General features: G+C 29.2%; 1 protein-coding gene across 15 annotated transcripts in view; it reads right to left on the bottom strand.

Moving 5' to 3' along the window:
* Positions 1 to 6,757: 6,757 nt before the first annotated feature.
* LOC127712359 (myosin-4-like) overlaps positions 6,758 to 21,292 on the bottom strand; it is a 127,069-nt gene continuing 112,534 nt past the window's right edge. For 8 of the 15 annotated variants that reach the window (XM_052218738.1, XM_052218734.1, XM_052218733.1 and 5 more), the window contains 10 exons: positions 21,056 to 21,285; positions 20,228 to 20,288; positions 19,700 to 19,735; positions 17,978 to 18,082; positions 17,379 to 17,462; positions 14,363 to 14,535; positions 13,368 to 13,467; positions 12,253 to 12,426; positions 11,028 to 11,213; positions 6,758 to 10,350 (listed from right to left, as the gene is read on the bottom strand). In XM_052218738.1, the coding sequence (XP_052074698.1) occupies positions 10,285 to 10,350; positions 11,028 to 11,213; positions 12,253 to 12,426; positions 13,368 to 13,467; positions 14,363 to 14,535; positions 17,379 to 17,462; positions 17,978 to 18,082; positions 19,700 to 19,735; positions 20,228 to 20,288; positions 21,056 to 21,285 (1,215 nt within the window). In that variant the 3' untranslated portion in view covers positions 6,758 to 10,284. Of the gene's footprint in view, positions 10,351 to 11,027; positions 11,214 to 12,252; positions 12,427 to 13,367; positions 13,468 to 14,362; positions 14,536 to 16,016; positions 16,061 to 17,378; positions 17,463 to 17,977; positions 18,083 to 19,699; positions 19,736 to 20,227; positions 20,289 to 21,055; positions 21,286 to 21,292 lie in introns of all 15 variants that reach the window. The other 7 variants (XM_052218741.1, XM_052218732.1, XM_052218746.1 and 4 more) reach the window with 7 other exon arrangements.

The raw sequence follows: 21,292 nt of genomic DNA, 5'->3' as shown, positions 1-21,292 counted from the left end.
AATACTTTTTGAATCAGCCAATCACCGCATTAAGATATTTTGAAATTATTTTAATGGCTCGAACACTGAATATCTTCAAAATGAAAGGTTCAACAGAAATCTGCATGAGATTAAAGAAGTCGTATATACATGAAATAATGATACACTTTGTTTTTATTCTAAAGTGGCCTTAAACGTAAATAAAAAAAATATGCATTGTTATCATGGTTATTATGGGTATTTGTTTTGTTTAACTTGTTTTGGAAATAAAATTTTTATAATCTTCATTTAGTTTTTTAACTGTTTTTGTTGCAAGTATCATTGTATCATTGATTGTATTATGTAAACGAAATGTGTGTCTGGTGTTCTGAACTGTGAGCATGGTATCTTTGGTGAGATTTGATCCTTACTGAAAACGCATTATCGGCTTTAATCAATTGGCAAAACGGTTCTCTCCTGCGACACATAATATGTTAATCCTTCAAAAATATAAATATCTTAGTTTAAACATATTTTATTGTTCAAAAAAGGACAAATGGATTAGACACAAGTTTTTCAACTTAGTAACGTCTTCTCCAATATATACATAAATATACACATGAATGAACATTACATAAATCTGACTTTAACCAATTATTATTTTAGCATGAAGATATAAAAATAAGTTACATACAAATTTTAAGAATCGAATCAATGGATATTTACCACTTCATATAACCAATCGAATGCGCCTATTTTCAGTAGAAATAAATACAAACACACCGAGCTGTGTAAAATAAAATATGTTAGTGTACATGACAAGTCATGTGAGTAAATTTGTTTAAATGTAAATTACACACTCATAGTTTAAAGTTACGGATTAACAGGAAAACGGAATAAATCTACACATAATTGTAAGTATCAATTTTGTTTTTTACTTAAATCCATGGAAACGTTTCAGAATACAAAAGTCAATCATAAAGATCATTCGATTATCGTACCCCTAAGAGCATACATTGATCATGTTCTAGTAAGATCTGTTACAGAATAAGGTTGTCAAAGTTGAGAAAAACGCTTGGTACTTTTTATATACTTTTGTACAGATAGAAAAACACTATAATTTTCTTCAGAACTCAAAGACTCATCACCAGAGAGCAATAACTCAATTGTAATATTGACAGCAAAAACATTGATTTCATTTATCATTAAAAGCCTTTGTGATGAAAAATTGTTACAATATAATAAATAATGTTTAGCATCTTCATTGATGAAGCCACATAAACAGTTGGCATCTTGTACTAAGTTTGCATTAAACAAATCTGATTGAAGAGTGCTACAATGGTTTCGCAACCTTGCATGTAATACAGATAGTAAGCGGTCTCCAGAGTAAAAATGTCTCGGAGATTTTTTATTCTTATAGTATAACATATGCAATTTGCTTTTAAATAATGAAAATGTAGGAATCTGTCTAATAATAATATCTAAAGTGTTCCACAATGTTATGGATGCTGGGAAATAAGAATGTTGATAAACCGACAAACGATTCACTGGAATATCTTGTTTTCCATTTACTTGTAAAGGGTTTTGAATATATTTCAGATTTAAAAATTCACAAAAATACAGTAATAATTCACCCTGAAGGAATATGTACGACAGTTAATCGATGTTTAAATCTCGTGAATTTATTTTGAAGATGCAAATCAAGTAAAAACAATCTAAGGAAATTGCATCAATATCTAAAGAAGAGAACCGTCTATGTCGACAGGGTAAGTGTACAAATCCAGATGCAGTCAAAACGTCACGATAGAAAACAATCATATTGTTTTTATTTCAGATGATTATTCTGTTATCAAAGAACGAGAAACCATGCATGACTGTCACTTAACCAATATTTTAACATGGTTCGAAACTTTTTCTAGGTTAGTCTTAATCTGAAAAGGTGAATGAAACCACAAAAATTGAAAGCCAAAGATGTATTAATACCTGGGGAGCTAGACGACCATAGGGGACCTAAAATGGATAGCCAATTCCCCTTGAAGTCAAATTTGTCCCTTAGTTTCTCAACATTTTATCAGTTCATTAACGAATAATTTAAGACAGATATCAATGTTATAAATCAAATCAATGCATCGTCACTGACTACTTAAAGCTGATGATACTCTCGAGACAAATCTGAAATCAAATTTTATGTACAACTTAAAGTAGTTTAGTTTAAACATATTTGATTTACTAAATTAAACGAAAATGAATTAGTCACAAGAAAATCATACTTGTCTTCTCCATAATACAATATAAATATATACAATAATAGTATAATGAACATCCATGACAGAAAAAAAAGAAGGAAAGATTGAAAAGTCATATAATTCTTTGAAACTGAAAGTAGTATGGGAGTATTCCGCCATCTTGGATCGTGATATTACAGAAAATTGCCGATCTTCTTTTTTATTTAAAACGCAAATATTAAGGCGGAAATGCAATTATTCTGTAAATTAACGCGATAGTAGTTTAGAGATGTTCAAAAGGTGTTCATTTGAATGAATAGTGTGTGATTTCAGCTTATTGTTTTGAAAGTATTTTACAAATGCAGAGATTTTTTTGATTGATTAATAGCAATAGATATACAAACCTTAGAATGAAAATTAAGTCAGCTTATCAAAGTTTATAAAGGAATGTACAGTATGTTTTCTATTTATAAAGCCACATTTATAAAAAAATCATTAAGCAGTGTCCTTTTTTTCTTCATTCGTTTTTCTTTTTACAGCACTGTGTCGATACCGCTGCAGGTGGACTATACGACCTCGGAGATATCATCACCTTAATTGTTAGTTCTTCGATACTGACATGATTTAGAACATTTTTTTTTAAATTGTCCGTTTATGAATCCATGAATTATTAAAAAACTAAGGTATCAACTCCGTAAGGCAAAATTGACCTTAGATGGATTTGGCTCTTATTGTTAAGTACTTTTTGGTCATATAACTCTTCGACTGTTTCGGTTCTTTAGCATATTCGGCTTTGAGCTTTCCGGGTGAAGGTAATTCCAGAAAAGCGCTTCGGACGCATCTTTTCATTTTTATTTTTCTTAATTTTCTATTAATATTAAAAAGTGTTTTCTATTCATATTTGATTTCGACCTGTCATTTTTATTACATTTTTGAACATAGCACGGTGCAAATTACTACTTGACAAAGTATGAAAAAATGTCTGTTATGTTTTGTTTATAGCTCATACTACCTTGTAACAATGGTCACTTTTTAAAAGTAAAATACTAAACAAACTCCTCATAGATACCTTAAAGAATTTTTTGTGCCAGACGCATGTTTCGTCTACAAAAGACTCATCAGTGACGCTCGAATCAATTTTTTGGAAAAGGTCAAATAAAGTACGAAGTTGATGATCGTTGAGGACATAAAGTTCTGAAAGGTTTTGTGATACGTAGATATTTTAATGTGTGTAATGGAAACATGTTTGTTTGTTTTGATTTTTGGATTTCAAAAAAATATTGTGTAAGGAGGTAATATAGAAATAAAGAGACGTAACATGATTGCCAATGAGATAATTCACTTTATCGGCAATTTGTACATTTCCCTTTGATCTTACTGCCTAATATTTGGAAGATCATGGACTGGACTTGATACTCGAAAATATTAGGCAATGACGTCATGTATCAGTGCAGCAACGTCACGTGTTCATGTCCGTCCGTTTCAATTTATCAATGAAATGCACGCGACTTCATTCATACAACCGAACAACTATCCCAACGTTTTGTACGCGTAAAAGTAGTTTTACTTATTATTTCGTTTTACTTCATATTCTGAACAAAAAAAATACAGTTAAGACAAATTGCCGATAAAAAGAATAATGGCATTTTATTTTTTGATACTGACTTCATCAGCTCGAATATCAGCTCGCCCTTGCGGGCTCGCTTGATATTCTTGCTGATAAAGTCAGTATCAAAAACAAAAATGCCATTATTCTATATATATTTCAGAAAAGAAAGCAAGGGATATAAGAAACTGTGGTTCACCGTATAGTCTACAGAATGACCAAAAATCCATATCGTGTAGTAAGCTAATACAGGTTCCGGCATGAAAAAATGTATAACAGTTCAAACGAAAAACCAACGGTCAGATTTATTTATAAAAGTAAACGAAAAACAAATATGATAGAAAGCAACAGATGACAACTACGGAGTTACAGGCTCCAGACTTGGAGATGAATAAAAAATGTGGCGGAGTAAAAACACTTTTATTCAGGATAAAACTTTACTCATGCCAAGTATTTTTTATTTCAAACAAAGATAAATTCTGCACAATGTTTTGAAAATTTCCAATTTAACAAAGACTAATAGGGAAAAACAATGGTGGTATTACTCCTATATGACACAAAAAATAAAATGTTATAGTGGACAATTCATATGTAGCTTCGGTGTTGATAGTAGTTCACTTTTAATATATTTATTGTGACTTACTGATTATAAAGACATAAAAGCTAACAATTCATTAATAACATAGAACTCAATAATGTTATATATGCAGACCATCTACTCTTAATTTCTCAAAATTTATTTGGTCTCTTGCACTATCTGAATGCTTTGCAAAGATTGAAGAACACACATAAAAATATATCATAAATAAACGGTTGGCTCAAACTACAAACAAAACGTCGGTGATAATACATGCAAATACAAATATTTCGGTGTATTATTAAAAAAAAAACAGGTCCGAAGATTTTGCTGATAAAACGATATTATCAAAAAAGAGAGGCGAAAAGTACCAAAGGGATATTCAAACTCATAAGTCGAAAACAAACTGACAAAGCCATGACAAAAAAACGAAAAACGACGAAAAGTCAAAAACATCATTACACAAAACACAACATAGAAAACTAAAGACTGAGCAACACGAACTCCACCAAAAACCGGATGTTTAAGATTCAACAATCTGGTAAAATTTTAAGCCAAATCAGGATAAAGTTTAATTTAGATAATTCTACCTTGTTGTTTCTATTATTCAGGAGTCTGGTTGTCAGACAGAAATGTTAACTTTAAAACCTTGGATACATAACCGTTTGAAAAAGTGTGAACATGATTTGAAAAAAGGTATTTGAGTACATTTGAATACTTTTGTTCTGGCTGTTAGTGTTGAACTGTGTATGCAATCTGCATGTTTCAAATCGTGAAATTAGAATCAAAACTGTAATTTGGCATACTTTTTTTAAAGATACACAACAAAATGTTCATGCAATTATACCTTTTCAATAAACTATATGGAACTATACTACATAACTTTAACAGTCATAATCACGAATTGGTTGACTGATACGATGTGTCGGTGTCTCAACTCACTAGCGACATGTTCTGTGGTCTTATACCTTGAGATACCAGTATAATCGTCTGATCTGTAATTTTACCGGCTGTGAAATTTTGACCGAGTGTGAATTCTCATGGCGGGTGCATGCACAGACAAAAGAAGACACAAGGAGATAATGTATGTTTATCGGAAAGATTCTTGATCCTTCAAAATTTTTTAGAAGAGGCAAATAAAAATTGGTAATTGATTATTTATGATTAGCTTTTACTTGTCGATTTTGTTACTATCTTATTTTGTATTGATGCTCGTCAATGTGTTGTTTCTTTTAAATTCAATTCAATATTTACAATTTCAATATCATTCCCAGTATTAAAGTACTTTACATCCAACAAAGATTCTTAATAAGTGTTCTGTGTTCTGAAGGATCTCAGACAGTTTAGTTTCAGTCATAAATGTATCATGTTTAATGTTAGTTTTTAGATAATAAAAAGTTCATGGTATTTATGGTATGGACAGAAAATGGAAAAAATCACACAATATTTGTCTAAAGATGAATGAAATAAACATACATTGGGTGTAAGGACAATGTGACTACTCAAACAGATTTTTTTTTTCATGTTTATATTGCCTTACAGATTATAGAAATATAAATGTGAATGCAAAACTGATCTAAACTTATTCAATAGTGAATAGCTGGTCATTGTGACCTAATGTTCACCAAAGAGAATTATTTTAAAGTTCTATTACACATAAGGCATACATGCAATAAGTGAAGGACATGACTTCAGTTTGAAATGTAGTCATAGTGATTCAAATGTTGCTGAGCAGCACCTATAAAGGCGAATAAACTCATCATAGATACCATGATTTAACAAGTTTTAAGCCAGACACTTTCATAAATATATTGACATAATAGCATAGGTTTTTAAGAAATACTCCAATATTCAAACCTTACCAAAGTGTTATCATAATAAATGTTGGTCATAGTGACCTAATTTCACAGAACATCAATAGGTTGTACTGGAACACTGTAGAAGGCATTTGAGAAAAGCATATAAGAAGGAGACGATAATAAGAGGATAATGGTTATGTGCCCCTACAAAGTCAGGAACCTCCTAAGCTGTTTTCGTTGTTTATAACCTAAATGTTTTTATTTATTTTTAAATTTGGTAATGATGCAACTCTTAGCTCTCTGTTAAATACAGATGCAGATCTAGGATTTTGAGAAAGGGGGGTCCAGGTCTACCAAACTAGACGTCTGGAGTGGAACAGGTAAAATCTGAATTTACCATTAATGTAGCTCCATAAGGGAGCCCTAAATCCGACTCTGAAATATAACAACAATTTGTTCAGACATGGGACAGATCAAAAAGTGTCTATATTAAACTTTATATGATATTGTTTGTGTTCTTTGTGTTTTGACTAGTTGTCATCCCATTGATATACATCCAACAACTACTTTTATTTGCATGTGTTAAAACAAATTGTTCTTCAATAAATATTTTATTATCATTTGTATAAATATATAGTTATATAATACATAATACCTTGTATCACAGTATAGTTCTGTCATATATTTTAAAATTGCTTCAATCAGAAATTTCACAATATCACAAAGTTATGATAAATTGACACGTATTTCTAAAAATGTTATGATTATTCACAATTTCATAACATTTTTTTATAAATTCAAAGTTCCATAACAGCTGTAATTGAATCCCAAGTTCTCACATAATACTAATTCTTCATCCTTTTTTTTTCAATGTAAGAAGCTTGGAATTCAACTGATGACCAACACAGGATTTTATGAAGTCACATATCACTAACTTCTGGATGTTCTATTTCTTTCCTGGTTTAAAAGTGGATTTGGATATATTACCAAACTATTTGATCATCTAGATTATAATTGAAAGTTAACCTTTATGTACAAGCATTTATTCTTGAAATCAAATTTTACAAATGGAAGTAAAATGATATTTCTGTAATTGAAATTGTATGAGACATTTGTAGTAAAGAAAAAACATTAATAAACAGACCATCGATACAACTTCTCAAACATACACATTATTCAATATGAATTTTCTTCATTGATTTGGAAAAATCAATTCAACTCAACACATTTGACAAATATTCTTTCATACATAGTATCACAATGGAAAATTAATCATGTTAAAGGAGATATTTTGGAGAATAAAAACAAGGCCATATCATCCCGAGTAAACTTCCCTGAGGACTAACATTGCTCTATATATATATATATATATAACTATTATAGCAGCATGCTAAAACATATAAACCATGAATTATTTTAATCAGTGCTTGAGGGGAGGGCAAAGATTTTTTGCAATTGTATTGTAAACTAAAAAAAGCAATATTGAGTGTCATATGGTATCTAATACTGATTCCAAAAATATATGATTTCTAGATACTTTCTGTAAATTAAGGGAGATAATTTTACTACCATTTTAAAGGAAGTCACGTCTGGTGTAATAAGATAGTTTACTTTACACTGATTAAGAAAATGTTTAGTTGCTAGGTACTTTTTTGAGTAAATTAAGTTTTTTTTCTTTTTGTTGATAAAACTGTAGGTAGTACAGAATTTCTTTCATTAACTTGCGTAACTTTTAATATGTACACCTCACTATTCCATATTGTTAACTCACAAAACACAGTTAAGGTAGAGGATACAATGTAACTTTACAGCCAAAAAATATATAAAAGTAAACAATTTGATGTTATCAAATAATAGATACGCTGAAACTATTGAAAGTAAAAGAAATAATGCTTGGCAGTTTCAAAAATAAAAGTTTTTTACATATTATTTGAAAAAAAAAATATCAGTGGGCTTAGCTTAATATATAAAAGAAAAATACAGACAGAGAAAAAATTTCACTACATAAACAAAATAAAAATGTGCACATAAATTTCTTTCTTAAAGTTTAAATGTATACAGAGTTATTTTCCATGAGGATAATACAAATGAAACTTTTAGTTACAAGACCATTCTGAAAATAATAAATAATAAAATAAGTCATCAAAATAAAATTAGAGATATGATCTGCAAAAAATGGACGGCTTCAAATTAAACAACGGGTCTTAAAATGGAATAAAATAAACCATTAAATGGCACATAAATAAGGACGGATTTGAAAAAAAAAAATACAAAAGTTCTATAAAAAACTAAATCACTCAAATATGTATATTTTGTACAATAAACTAAACTTGTTTGTATAAAAATTAGAAAAATTCTATAAAACAAAATTATCACAGAAGTCCTTGGATCCTTTCTTCATTACTAATCTTAAATTAAAGCACTAATTGATAAACTATTTCTATTCAAACAAATATATTACAATTCAGATCTGCTTTCCAGCAATAAACTAGTGATACATCACACATATATACTAACAACAATGCTTTACATATTACAATGAGGAAGGTACATTATGAATTATCTTTTATACAATATGACAAACTTACATGCTTTCAAAATAACTCATAACCTGGACACCATCCAACAAGGCATATGTAAGATGTACTATACTTTGGAAATGTCTCTTGTTTGTCTTTTACTTTTCGCAAAGGGTCAGCCCAATTTAAACAAACTGCATGTTGTTGAAAACCAATTTACAAGGGGGAGAACTCTGGTAAATCTAAGTCAAAATCACTGTCATTTAAAGAAAGATTTTTACCTCATTATTTTTTTAAATTTCAATTTCATCATACATGTATTACATTTTTTTAACCTCTTGATTAAACTTAAATTGAACTATCCTGCTGCAAAAAAAAACACTGATAAGTTACAAGCTTTTTCCCATAACTAGCAATTCATATCAAATGCATAGAAATTACAAACATCTTATAACTGCATTGTAGATGTTTAAGACACATAAACTTTTTAAAAGTAATGCACATGTTTTGTGGGTACTTTGAGAAATGTTGTCCAGGTTATTTATAGCAATAACAACATAATAAGACAAACATAACAGGTAAATGTATATACATAAATATCACTTTCACAAATTGCTACAAATTATATGTGTACATTAATACTACATTAAAGTGTAAAGTATTTTGATGGACTTTCACTGCATGTGATAGCAGAAATATCTCCTCCAAACATTCAATATTCTGATCAAATAAAAGGGTCTACAGATATTCACTCTACTTAAAATATCATATCTTTGTTCAGTAAATTTCAAACTATCATGGGATATATTCATGCATAAGAAATGCTCAATTATCTTGACAGTGATATTTAAGCACCTGTTGTAAAAATTTAATGGAATGACATTGTTGGCTCCAAAACACAAGAATTTTTTAAAATCTTACACATAACCTTGGCAGTGCTACGATAAAATAGACATTTTCGAAATGATATTTGGTTTTTCACAGGTCTAGTTTAATATTGTCTATGACTGTATCAGATGTGATATGATAGGGTTGAAAAACATTGTTTTTTATTCAACTTTTTTTTTCCACAAGAAAGTCGTCAGAAATGTTCTACAAAGATAATACTAATAATATTTTCTCCACTTTCAGCAATTAACAGAATTTTTATAATTAATTAATCAACTGTATTTGTCTACTAATTCCATAAAGTTATCAAGAACTGAAACATTCAAGATGGATACAAATCTGACCTAAAAATGCCATTTTGAAATATCAAGCCATTTTAAACTCCATTCAACTTAAAATAAAATACATTTTCAAAATAATTTTTGGTAAATAGATTATTCTATTTTTCTTACAAGGAATTTTGCATACTAACTTTCAATTAGGGACATGTTTATACATTGTACAAAGTAACCTTGTCAATACTGACATAATCATTGCATAGTAGCATTGGTATATTTCAGCACTGTCACCACAACACATGAGTATACAGAAACTAGTACTAACAGATATATACTCAGCTATATGTTTTACAAACTGTACAGTATATATATATATATCTGGCACCATACTTAAAGCTACAATTGTTTTAATACTAAAGTCTATAGAAATGTCTTCATGTCTTCCCATATCTATAACTGTTGTTCAATTTAGAATAAGCTTGCCCTAAATGAATTAAATCCTGAAAAGAAAAGAAAATTTATAATTATATCATACAGTACATAATTGTAAAAAGAAAACGGAAAATGTTCAGTATCAATTCAGCCTTAATGATATGAGTTTAAATAGATGTGTATATATGTCAATCAGACAGCAACCCAACTACACACACAATACCAAAAGAGGTCAAGCTGTATAGACTTCAACAACAGACTGAGTATACATGTATTTAAAACATAAGCTTTTTATGGTTAAAATTGTATTCTGTTCATTAGTCTATTTTATTACTTCTTATTTTTCTTTCTTCTTCTGTATGAACAATTTTAATTTAGTTTTTAACATGAGCTGAAATTATTTTCTATGATATCTTCCACAAGCAGAAAAAAAGTTTCTTTCAAATGTTGATATACAGTGGCATAAGAAAAGTAATATCTCCAAAGAAAAGAATGTATCTAAATCCTCAATTCTAGAAATATGTATCAGCTTATTCCTTTTGAACAAACCCAACATTCATATTTCATGCAGGTATTGTTGATAATGTTGAAGTTAAATGAACTTTTTTTAATATGTATGATACCATTAAGTGATAACTTTTTTAAATGTCTGAGTAAGAGCTTTAAGAAAATGTGATTATTAGCCATTATAATTTTGAATGAATATTTTGTTAATATAAGAATTAAGAAATAAAATGTATCATACTTTTGTTTGTGATGTTAATGAAGTTTGTAGTTTGGTCATTTCTTGCATTTTCTGTGACATCATATTGCGACTTCGTTGTTGTTGATCTAATAGAGTATCAGATTCAAACTCTGCCTCCTTGGCTCGTTGTTCTAAAATATTTACAATTCTTTCTTGCTGAGGTGTAGGAGAAGCTGATCGCATTGTCTGTAAAATAGTAAATAAAGCATCCAACTGTTAGTAAGTTTTAAGTCAAACATTCAAAAAAAATTAGAAAGAGACCTAAGGACTTGCATCAGACTTTTTCTTTGACCTTTTAGACCTAGAATTTCTTACCATGGCGCTAGATCTCACCTTAATGCCAATACCCCTTTCTGAATCCATTATCTTACTCCTAAATTACTGACTTACAAGCAAGTATCAACAGTATATCAGTTTTCGGTTAGTGGAGATGGAAAATGGACAGTTTAATCTAAAACTTATCTTCAAAAATATTCCGATACAAAATACAATATATAATTAACAGAAAAGTTAAATGTTATCTCCTTTTTCATATGAAGTTTAGGCCATTAAAATAAGATTGCATTCCTTTCTTACTTTTAATTTTTTACCCTTAAGTTAATGCACAGTGCATGGCCAAAAGTATTCCTCAATTACAACTTTTTGCCATGCACTGAACATACAAACAATTTTAAGATTAAGATGGTTTAAACAACATAGGTGACATAAAATCTATGTTACACTGTACATTACAATGAATTAAACATACATGTATTATTTATTAGAGTCACTAGGAAGAAGTTAGAAGTTTAGGCACAGCATTCAGTAAAAGACATGTTATCCATAAATATATAAAACAATGATCACAATCACATTAGGAATGCCATTCTTCCAAAAATGGATGCCAGACCTGTTCTTACAGGAATAAATACTGGATATATAGGCAATTGAACTTTTCTTGTTTTTAATTACATGTAATTGATAACATTAACTATTATTGATTAGTTTTTAGTACTAAATTAATTTTCCAAAGTGAAAATTTTACTAGAACTGTTTTTGTTTCAACAAAATTACTTAGTAAAACCATAAAAAAAATCTGCCAAAACAGCAACACTAAGAAAAATCCATGAACATTGTTCAAATGAAAGCAAAAAATATACAATTTTTTTTTTCAACATTGTATAAGGTACATCATAAAATATTTCCTCAACCGAGAAATTCCAATCCAATCACCATAGTAACTTACCCTCCTGTAATAGACAGGATCTGACAGATCGGGAACAGAATAAGAATATTTAGATAAGTTGCTGTTTTCATGTTCAAGTTCTGCTACTTTAGTCCGTAAATTATTGACCAGTTTAGTCGTACTAATATCATCCTGGACATAAGAGTTGTAGTACCGTGGAGGAGGTTGTTGATTCTGAGAGAGAAGAGAGACACATGCACACATAAAAGTTATTTACACAAACATACAAACATGCTGAACCTGTGACACTACTCTGTGTCCATACTTGAAAAAAATTATTTTATTCGCTTTTATAAAATTTCGTCATAATTGCCTTGGTTGGTGAAATCTTTGTCAGTTGGACTTTAGTGGATAGGTGTCTTATTAGCAATCATATCATATCTCATAATTTTTTTAATTAGCCATTACAAGTAAAAGGTCTTGAAACTTGTACAATGCGTAGACTTGATCTTCTATGGAATACAAGTGAATATGCAATGTATCTCAGCAAGTCACCCTAAGTACTTGAAACAGATTCAGCAAGTTTGTACGGTCAAACACACATATAACTTGGGTAAGTTTGAAGAAAAGAACTAGCAAGATATCATTACATGCTTACAAAGTTTAAAACTAGCATGCTATAATTCTGAATATATGAAAATTACAATATATTATTTCTATATTTACATACTAACACAAAAGCAAAGCAGAATTTATAAATAGCTTTGGACAAGAAGACCTACCATTAATTTATCCTAAACTTGAAATTATTCATTTTAATTCTCTCATAACTTGTCAATATTCTTGAAAGAATTCTTCAAAAATTCTTTTTTCAAACTATCTTTTATATTTTGATAAAGTTTTTCACTTGAAAAATATAACTTGAAGCTTGATTTTGGAAGTAAAGCACAATTAGTAATTTTTACAAAAAGAAGTGGATGGAATCATATATTTGAAATCAAACATGTTATATGTCTGACAGATTATTACTAAGGTAAGTTAAACTTTCAATAATTTAAGTCATTTGATTTTTTTTCCCTTGTATTGTTAAAAAGTATGCTTAATATCATCATTATTATTGTTGTTAGAATAGGATATATGCAGACTTATTACTTTTCCTGGCGATATACACATACCGTAGTGAGTCTTTTGATTTCTCTTTCTAATCTTTCTAATTCTTGTTCCTGAGCTGTCGTTCTTGGTCCATACTCGTATGGTGCTGACTTTGTATATTGCCTTTAAAACAGAAATAAGTCAATGGATTAAAATCATCATATTGAAAAATCTTTTTACAGAAATACTAAAATAATTCTCTGTGAAGTTATCATTACTGAAGTAAAAACTTAGCATTGTATTGCTTAGATCACATTTACAGAATTTTAATCAGACTTGAATAAAAAGTCAAAATTTTGAAATCTTAATTGTTTTAAAACAATAATTTATATTATACTTGTGCTTTAACATACTATATCTTGCTGTAGTTATTCAGGATATTGAACATTTGAGTAGGAATATCATCTTGCCTTACATTTTCATAGAATATGTTTATCAATTAATTAAAACTACATACTTATGTAATATTGTAATTCTACTAAGTATCCTACAACATGTATAATTCAAACAGGAATGTACAGTTCCATTAAAATAAATTGTAAAACATCCAAAAGCATTCAAAAGATCTACAATAAGATCAAATTCAAAATACTGTAAATTCAGAAATTTTTGCAAGGTTTTTATCAATGCGAATAATACGTCTGGGTGAGTATCGCAATAATAAGAACTTGCATCCTAATATCTGATACATATATCTGTATGCAGCTTTTCCTGAAATTACAATAATTAATCTCGCATTTTTGTCCATTCTTCAAAAATCGCAATAATAAATGTAAGCAATAATTTCTGAATTTACAGTATATGAATTATAGAATTGCCATTAATGCTTTTGTTTTCAAGATTAATTGACTTTTCCATTAAGTGAGATATATCTCCATTGTATTAACTATGCTTAAATCATTTAGATCTACTCTCTAAATAAAATTGGTTGCTACATTAACCAACAATTGTGCATCTACGTAAACGCAGTGTGAAGATATGACATTTAAGCTGAAGTTATATATGTTTTCAGTCTCACTTGGGGTCAAAATCTCCATTTGGCAGAAGCCATGAATCAGTTTCTTTTTTCCACTTGTCAAAGTTTTCTTTTAATTTGTGAAGTTCATCATTCTTGTCCTGAATGAGTTTCATGTACTTTTTGTCTCGGTCAATGTACTTCTTGTTAATACTATTTATTTCATCTGCATGATCCTACAGAGCAAAATCAAGGGAAATAATTAGCAAATGAGTAATCTCCCTTTAGCAAAACTAACAAATCCTTCACCACATTATATGTGCATGTATGTTAGCTGAACATAAAGCAACAATAAATTATCTCAACTTATGGTTTTATTTGTATTACCTTTTACATCTCCTTTCTTAAAAATTTGCAATAAATTGCTAAAATGAACATTTTTAAAAGTTACCCACCAAAAAATAACAAATATATGATGCAAATTGACTAGAACATTGGAATATGACAGTTGTTATCCATTCGTTTGATGTGTTTGAGATTTTGATTTTGCCATTTGAATAGGGACTTTCCGTTTTGAATTTTCCTTGGAGTTCAGCATTTTTGTGATTTTACTTTGTACAACAGAATCAAACCATAACTAAGAACATTTTTATTGTTGCTTAAGATATTATACACTGCAAATTAAACTAAACATATTAGTCAGGATCCAATCAGAGGTAGATCTTTGTTTTAATAGGAGTATCTTGCATCATATAAAATAAAATAAGCAATATTCGATTAAGTTTCATTTTTATGTCCTTATTTTTAGAATATTTCTTATAACTACCCTTCCAGCTCTCCTCCTCTCAAGGTAGATCTACCCCTGTTGACATTTTTGATCATGCATTATTTGAATTTGATTAAAGTATATGTATTTTAACATGAAGCAACATTGTTCCAAATTCAGAAAAAAAAACAGCAAAGATTTAACCTCATATCCATTTATACTCTAACAAGTGTCCATTATAATTTCTAATAAAGATTCTATAGTATTTGACTTGGTTAACCATGAATTGAAATAAATTATACATATACACTATTTTCAAATTGCAAAAAATGTAAAATATTTCCTAAAAGTTTGCTTCAAACTGAAACAATGTTACTTGCATGAAAAAGATATTAATAAAACATGATATATATCCATTATACTGAATAACTTTTATATGACAATTCTTATATGAAATAAAATATAGCCACATGATATCAAAGTAAAAAGTATCAGCTTTGAAAGAACAATTCTCATATGATAGCATAAGCATATCAATATTGTTTTAGAAATAAAACATTCCTTGCATTCCATTACAGGAATTTATTTTGAAGGAAACACATTTTTGTTAGTTTCTTACTAGTAACTCCTTTCAACAAATTTTTTTTTTTCTGCCTTATAAAAAGTAGACTAAAATTCTGGCTCACAAGTTCCAATATCAAATAGTTTTCAAACAATCTAATTTTCAGCTAAATTTAATAGTCCCAGTTCATATAAGAAATATCATTCACATGAAAAAAAGACATTAAACATGCGGTTATGGTCTGAGTAAAAAAGGCGGAAAAAGGGGATACAAGCATTAGCAGATGATTATAATTAGTACAAACTTTACAATGAAGAACAAACATATTAGACTGTAGAGGGTATATAAAGGAAACAAGCATAAAGAGCTAAGGCTAGCTGAAGGCTTACATTCGGACATCATTATGATGTTTATAACCATTTGGAGGGTTGCCCTAAAATAAAGGAGAGATATATATCAATAAATAGGAGGACATATTTCTATAGAATGACTAGTGTATCTTAATATAATGTATTTTGGGATAGTAATGAATACATATATGGTACTTATGTAAAATAAAAAAACTGTTTTGGAGGTCAAGACAGAATTACAGTGATTCAAACAGCATGAGCTTGGATACATGCTGTGATTGTGTATAACTGTCATTTTAACTCTGTTTTAATCTGACACCATCATCCTATTGGCAAGGTCTTATATTTTTGTGTATCAAGGCTGTGCAGTGATACACAGAAGGTCATTTAGCAAGGTAAAAGGTTAAAGTTACTGATTAACAATATTTTGTAATAGTTTTATATAAACCTGAAAAATATAAATTAATTTTTATTTTTATGCATAATTTCAACTCAGTAATTTAAGTAAAGTATATTGGTGCTTCTATTTCAGGCTTCTGACTAAAGGTCTAAATATGAAATTCAATTAATACGAAAATGATACATAAGGGAATAGAAATTGAACATCTATAGTTATTATTCTAAAAATAAATCAATTGTATTAATGCTGCACATTTATCTCTTAAGTGTCTGTATATGCAGTCCCCTCTGTCCTAAGGTAATTCTAAATCAAGCATTATCTGTTATGAGCAATTTGGTAAATATCCATTATCACTACGTACTAATCTAAATTGCAATATATATATATATCCCATCAAGTGAAAATATGTCTACTGTCAAGCTGTGTGCACCATTCATTGCAACAATAAAACAATACACATTTAACATTGACAGCGCTTCCAATCACCAGCTCATGCATTGATTTTTAATACAAATAAAGTAATTTTTAAGTACATGTAGTTCAGAGCCCTAACAATAATAATGTTTGCATTTTTAATCTACATGTCACGACTTTTATATTAATAACATTGATTTGTTTGATGCTAGATTTTCTAGGTTTTAGTATCAATTTGATAAAAGTGGTATTAATTAAATATTTATTGCTTGATACTCAGATAACTGAGAAACCTTTGTTTGACTAATACAGACATCAATTGTAAAAGAATAATGCTAACAACCCAACTCATATCTAAGTATTAAAACGGCAATAACTCCTGATTTAATCAGGAAATACATATGAGTGTTGTCTTCTAAATGCTGAGTGAATAATAAGAATGAATGAATATTGAAATCAGCACAAAATAGTATTTGGCAAATATTCCATAAGAAGTCAAAATCATGAATATCTTTTATAAATCAATAGACAATAAGTTTGATAATTTGGGTCTAAAATTTGGTATTCTGGTTTTTTTAACAACTTACCTTGACAAATTTTTCTTTCAGTTTATCCAATTCATAACTTTTTTCTCTTTCCAGCTGACTCTTTACACTTTGAACAATATCTGACTGCAAGGGACATAACTCAGAAAATTATTTTACATTAATAGGAAAAAAAAAATTGCACAGCTTTGTAAAATTGCAAACCAGCAGCTATTAGAAACCTTTTCCCATTTGTTAAATGATGGACACACTAAGCATACATTGTTGTATAGAGAAAAGAAATCATGTTTGAAATTTAATTATCAAAGTTAGGATATTTGAAAAAATATTAAAATTACTAATTATTCTGCTTGTGTGGCATACCAAAATGGACTCTTTTCTAACTCATTGAGCAATCTTGAGTAAATGTGTACTACAGGAGTCACTTACCCAAGGCCTGAAAATGCGAAAATTTTCTATTTTCTGTATATTCATATAACTTTTCCACTTGTTACAAAATAAGAGCACTTTTTATTTTGTAAACAGAATGTTGTAAAATGTGAAGGTTTATTGAAGTTCTAGACAAAATACATGGTTTATATACGTTTAAATTTTGCTCCAACATAAATATATTTGTTAGATGATATATGAAGTGTTAGTACCTTCTCCCGCTGTGATTGAATTAACACGTTCTTTTGATGTTCCATTTCCTGTTTCAGTTCTTGGACATGGTTACGTAGTTCTTGATTGCACGCTCGTAAGTTAGCCTACAGTTAAAAACATGCACTGCAATCATGCATATATTAACTAAACATAATATAATATGAAAGTTAATTAAGCCATGAAAATTTTTACTTTCTGATTGCACAGATGTAGTGCTTACAACATTGAGCAAAGATGTCTGCTCTAACCAGTGCAAGAGGCCATCTTCAACCTATAGTGAGATTTAAGCTTTTGCTCCACATTGAAGACCTCACAGAAATAGGAGTGCATTTCTTTGCTATGAGTTTCAAACTTGTATCCAGAATAAATACAACCATGTCCCTTTTTCCATAAGAATAAACAGCTTGAAACTCATCCCCCCTTTTATTTCATATTTCGGATACTATCTTTAATATATTTCTTTCTTCTTATTTAGAAATGTAAATAATTTAAAATAAAGCAAGTATGTTTTCATGGCTCATATGAACTGTGTTATAAATCAGGCATTCACACTAAATACTGCAGCTATACAAACACATAATATGAAACAGTAACAATCATGTCATTCTAGTATAATTCCAATGATAAATGCTACAAAGTTAAATAACAATAATGACAATAATAAATAGAGATACATGTATTACAATTCCCAGTAAATAACTCATGAGGCAAATATATCTTCAACAACTGCATATGAGATATTTTTTTCTACTAATTAATTAGTAACTTTGTTAAGCATATTTAGTTAGTATTTATACTGATATTATTTGTATGTGTATACTAAGATTTTTTTATTTTAAACATAACACATAATACATATAACACATGAACTTATACATTATTTAAAATTAAGCTTGTAGAAACAAAAGATATGCAGATCCCTAAAATAGTTACAAGATTAATAAGGTTATTGCTATTCAGTTAAGTAATCCTAACTGGATGAGTTCACAAATGAGAGCATGCAGTTAAACGATTTTCTGAGAAATTAAGAAATAAAGTCTTGCATTTGAATGAATTCTGTATGATAAAGGCAATCTTTGAGATAGCTCCCTTTTAACAAATATTTTGGATTAATGTCTACTGTAAGAATAAAGTAAGCTTTTATTACTCAGGGAAACACCATTATTTCCTCTTAATGCCCAAAATTTAGCAGCTTAGGCTACTGGGCCCTGCTAATGGTTTTCCCTGTATTAAAATATTGAAATTCATAACACATTTATCAATCTAAAGTATACATTGTGTGACAGCAAAGTCTTCATTTGCAAATTGAAAAAAATGTAACAGAAATTGTTAAAGCCCTAATCTTAACTCATAAATAATGTTCATCAAATCAAAAGATCTTAATAGCAGTACAATAAGCTTAAAAGTTCCTTATTCATGTGGTTGCTCATCTTGTTTGTAATCATTGATTCAAGGGGCATAATTCTTTTTAATAGTGGATACTGAATCATAGGCCATTCAACACAAGACTTTTTCACTCTTATGGTACATAAATTTGCAGACTAAAAAAACATATTAAGCAAAGGAAAAATGCATTAAAAAAGCTGACAGGCAGTTTTAAAGTAATGAAATTTATGAAGAGTTTGTCAGGAGAGAGGAGGGAACGATATGAAGAGTTTGTCAGGAGAGAGGAGGGAACGATATGGGATATATGGATATATTTATTCTACACAAAAACAAACCTGTGAATTTCTATCCTCAAATCTACTGGTACCCATCTAACAATGAAAATTCTATGGTAATGGGAGGCTACTCTAATGTTCATTTAAAGAAACTTATTTACATAAATTAACAAGGGTGGAAATTAAAGCTGATAATGCACAACTTTTTTTATCCAAAGCAAAATAAAAAATAAGAATCATGCACAAAGATTATTCAACAGGCAAATAAAATTAAATAATAGTTTGTAAACAGTGAAACCTGTAAAATAATACAAAATACAAACAAACAGTTTATACTTCTATAGTTACTATGGTAAATAAAAACAAAAAAAATAAAAAAAGTGACCTTTGTCAGTTATATTAAAGAAAAAAACATGCAATAAAGTGCAACTTGTTCATGCTATTTTCAGACAAAGATCTAGAAATAAAAAGAAAAGACATTAGGAAAACCTTCTGTGATAATGTAACACACAATGTGCTTCTGGTATATACATTCCTGATTAAATATTTGTACAAAAAGTCCAGGTTACAAATCTAACCAAAACTTACCAAGGCTGCTGTAGTTGGTGTTCTTATTCTCCCAGGAGAGTTATAACCATTCTCTCGAAAACTGAAATACATTTTACTTCAATAAGATAGATCTGATAAAAACTAAAAACTCCCGTCACTCAGATTTAAAAGGAAAGCTGCTTACACATTTCAAATGACATATGGTCAAATAGACCCTTATCTATCACTGATAACCATTTGTTAACATTTAAATTTTTTATTTGTTTTATGGTGGTGTTAGGTTGTTGTCTTACTGATGTATACTGCACATCTACCATTTACACATATGCAACTGCTATCTGAATGAAGACCAACTTATTTTGTATGTTCTAATGGATATTACAGAACTTCTCTAAGTGTTCATCAAAGCTTTGAAGGTTTAATAACTTTAATTTTTAATTCTATATCATTATCTCTAGAACTAACAATAAACCTCCGTTCCTGAATTCTGTGATAAATACTAACAATAGATATAGACAATCCGTCTTTAAAGTTTTAAAATAGCAGTTTTTTACCAAGCAATTTGTGCAACCTTCGAAGTTACTTATGCTGAACTTGAACAATGTACTCATTTAATAATGTTTAAGACTGTTTATATGTGCATTTTGTAGAGACTATGTCCTGTTTTTTTTAGTCAATTGCTATCAAGGCTAGACACACTTATAGTCTAAGTCATTTACTTGATGAAAGGATATAAAAAAATCCATGCAATTAAATTGCATTTCTCGGCTAATTATTTCCAATTATTAATCTTTACTGATCTGGTAAGGTCAAAGGTGACGGCCATACTCCTACACTACCTTAAAGCCAAAACAACTATAAACTTACTCTGTCATATTAACTTTGCGAGGACTAATTCCAAGGACATGTGAATTTTTCCGACACTCTTCATTTATTTCATTAATTATAGTTCTTTCCACTCTCTCTGAACCCTGATTGTCTTTAGCTAATTTTAACACTTCGGCTCTTTCGCCTCGTAATTGTTTGATTTCTTCTTCCTGCATTCTAATAGTATCTTGTAGCTTGTCTATTTCTTGTTGGAAATCCTGAAGTGAAAACTATAAT

Source organism: Mytilus californianus, unplaced genomic scaffold, assembly GCF_021869535.1.
Source record: "Mytilus californianus isolate M0D057914Y unplaced genomic scaffold, xbMytCali1.0.p SCAF_8, whole genome shotgun sequence".
NCBI lineage: Eukaryota > Metazoa > Mollusca > Bivalvia > Mytilida > Mytilidae > Mytilus > Mytilus californianus.
This window is presented reverse-complemented; position numbering and strand designations above follow the sequence as displayed.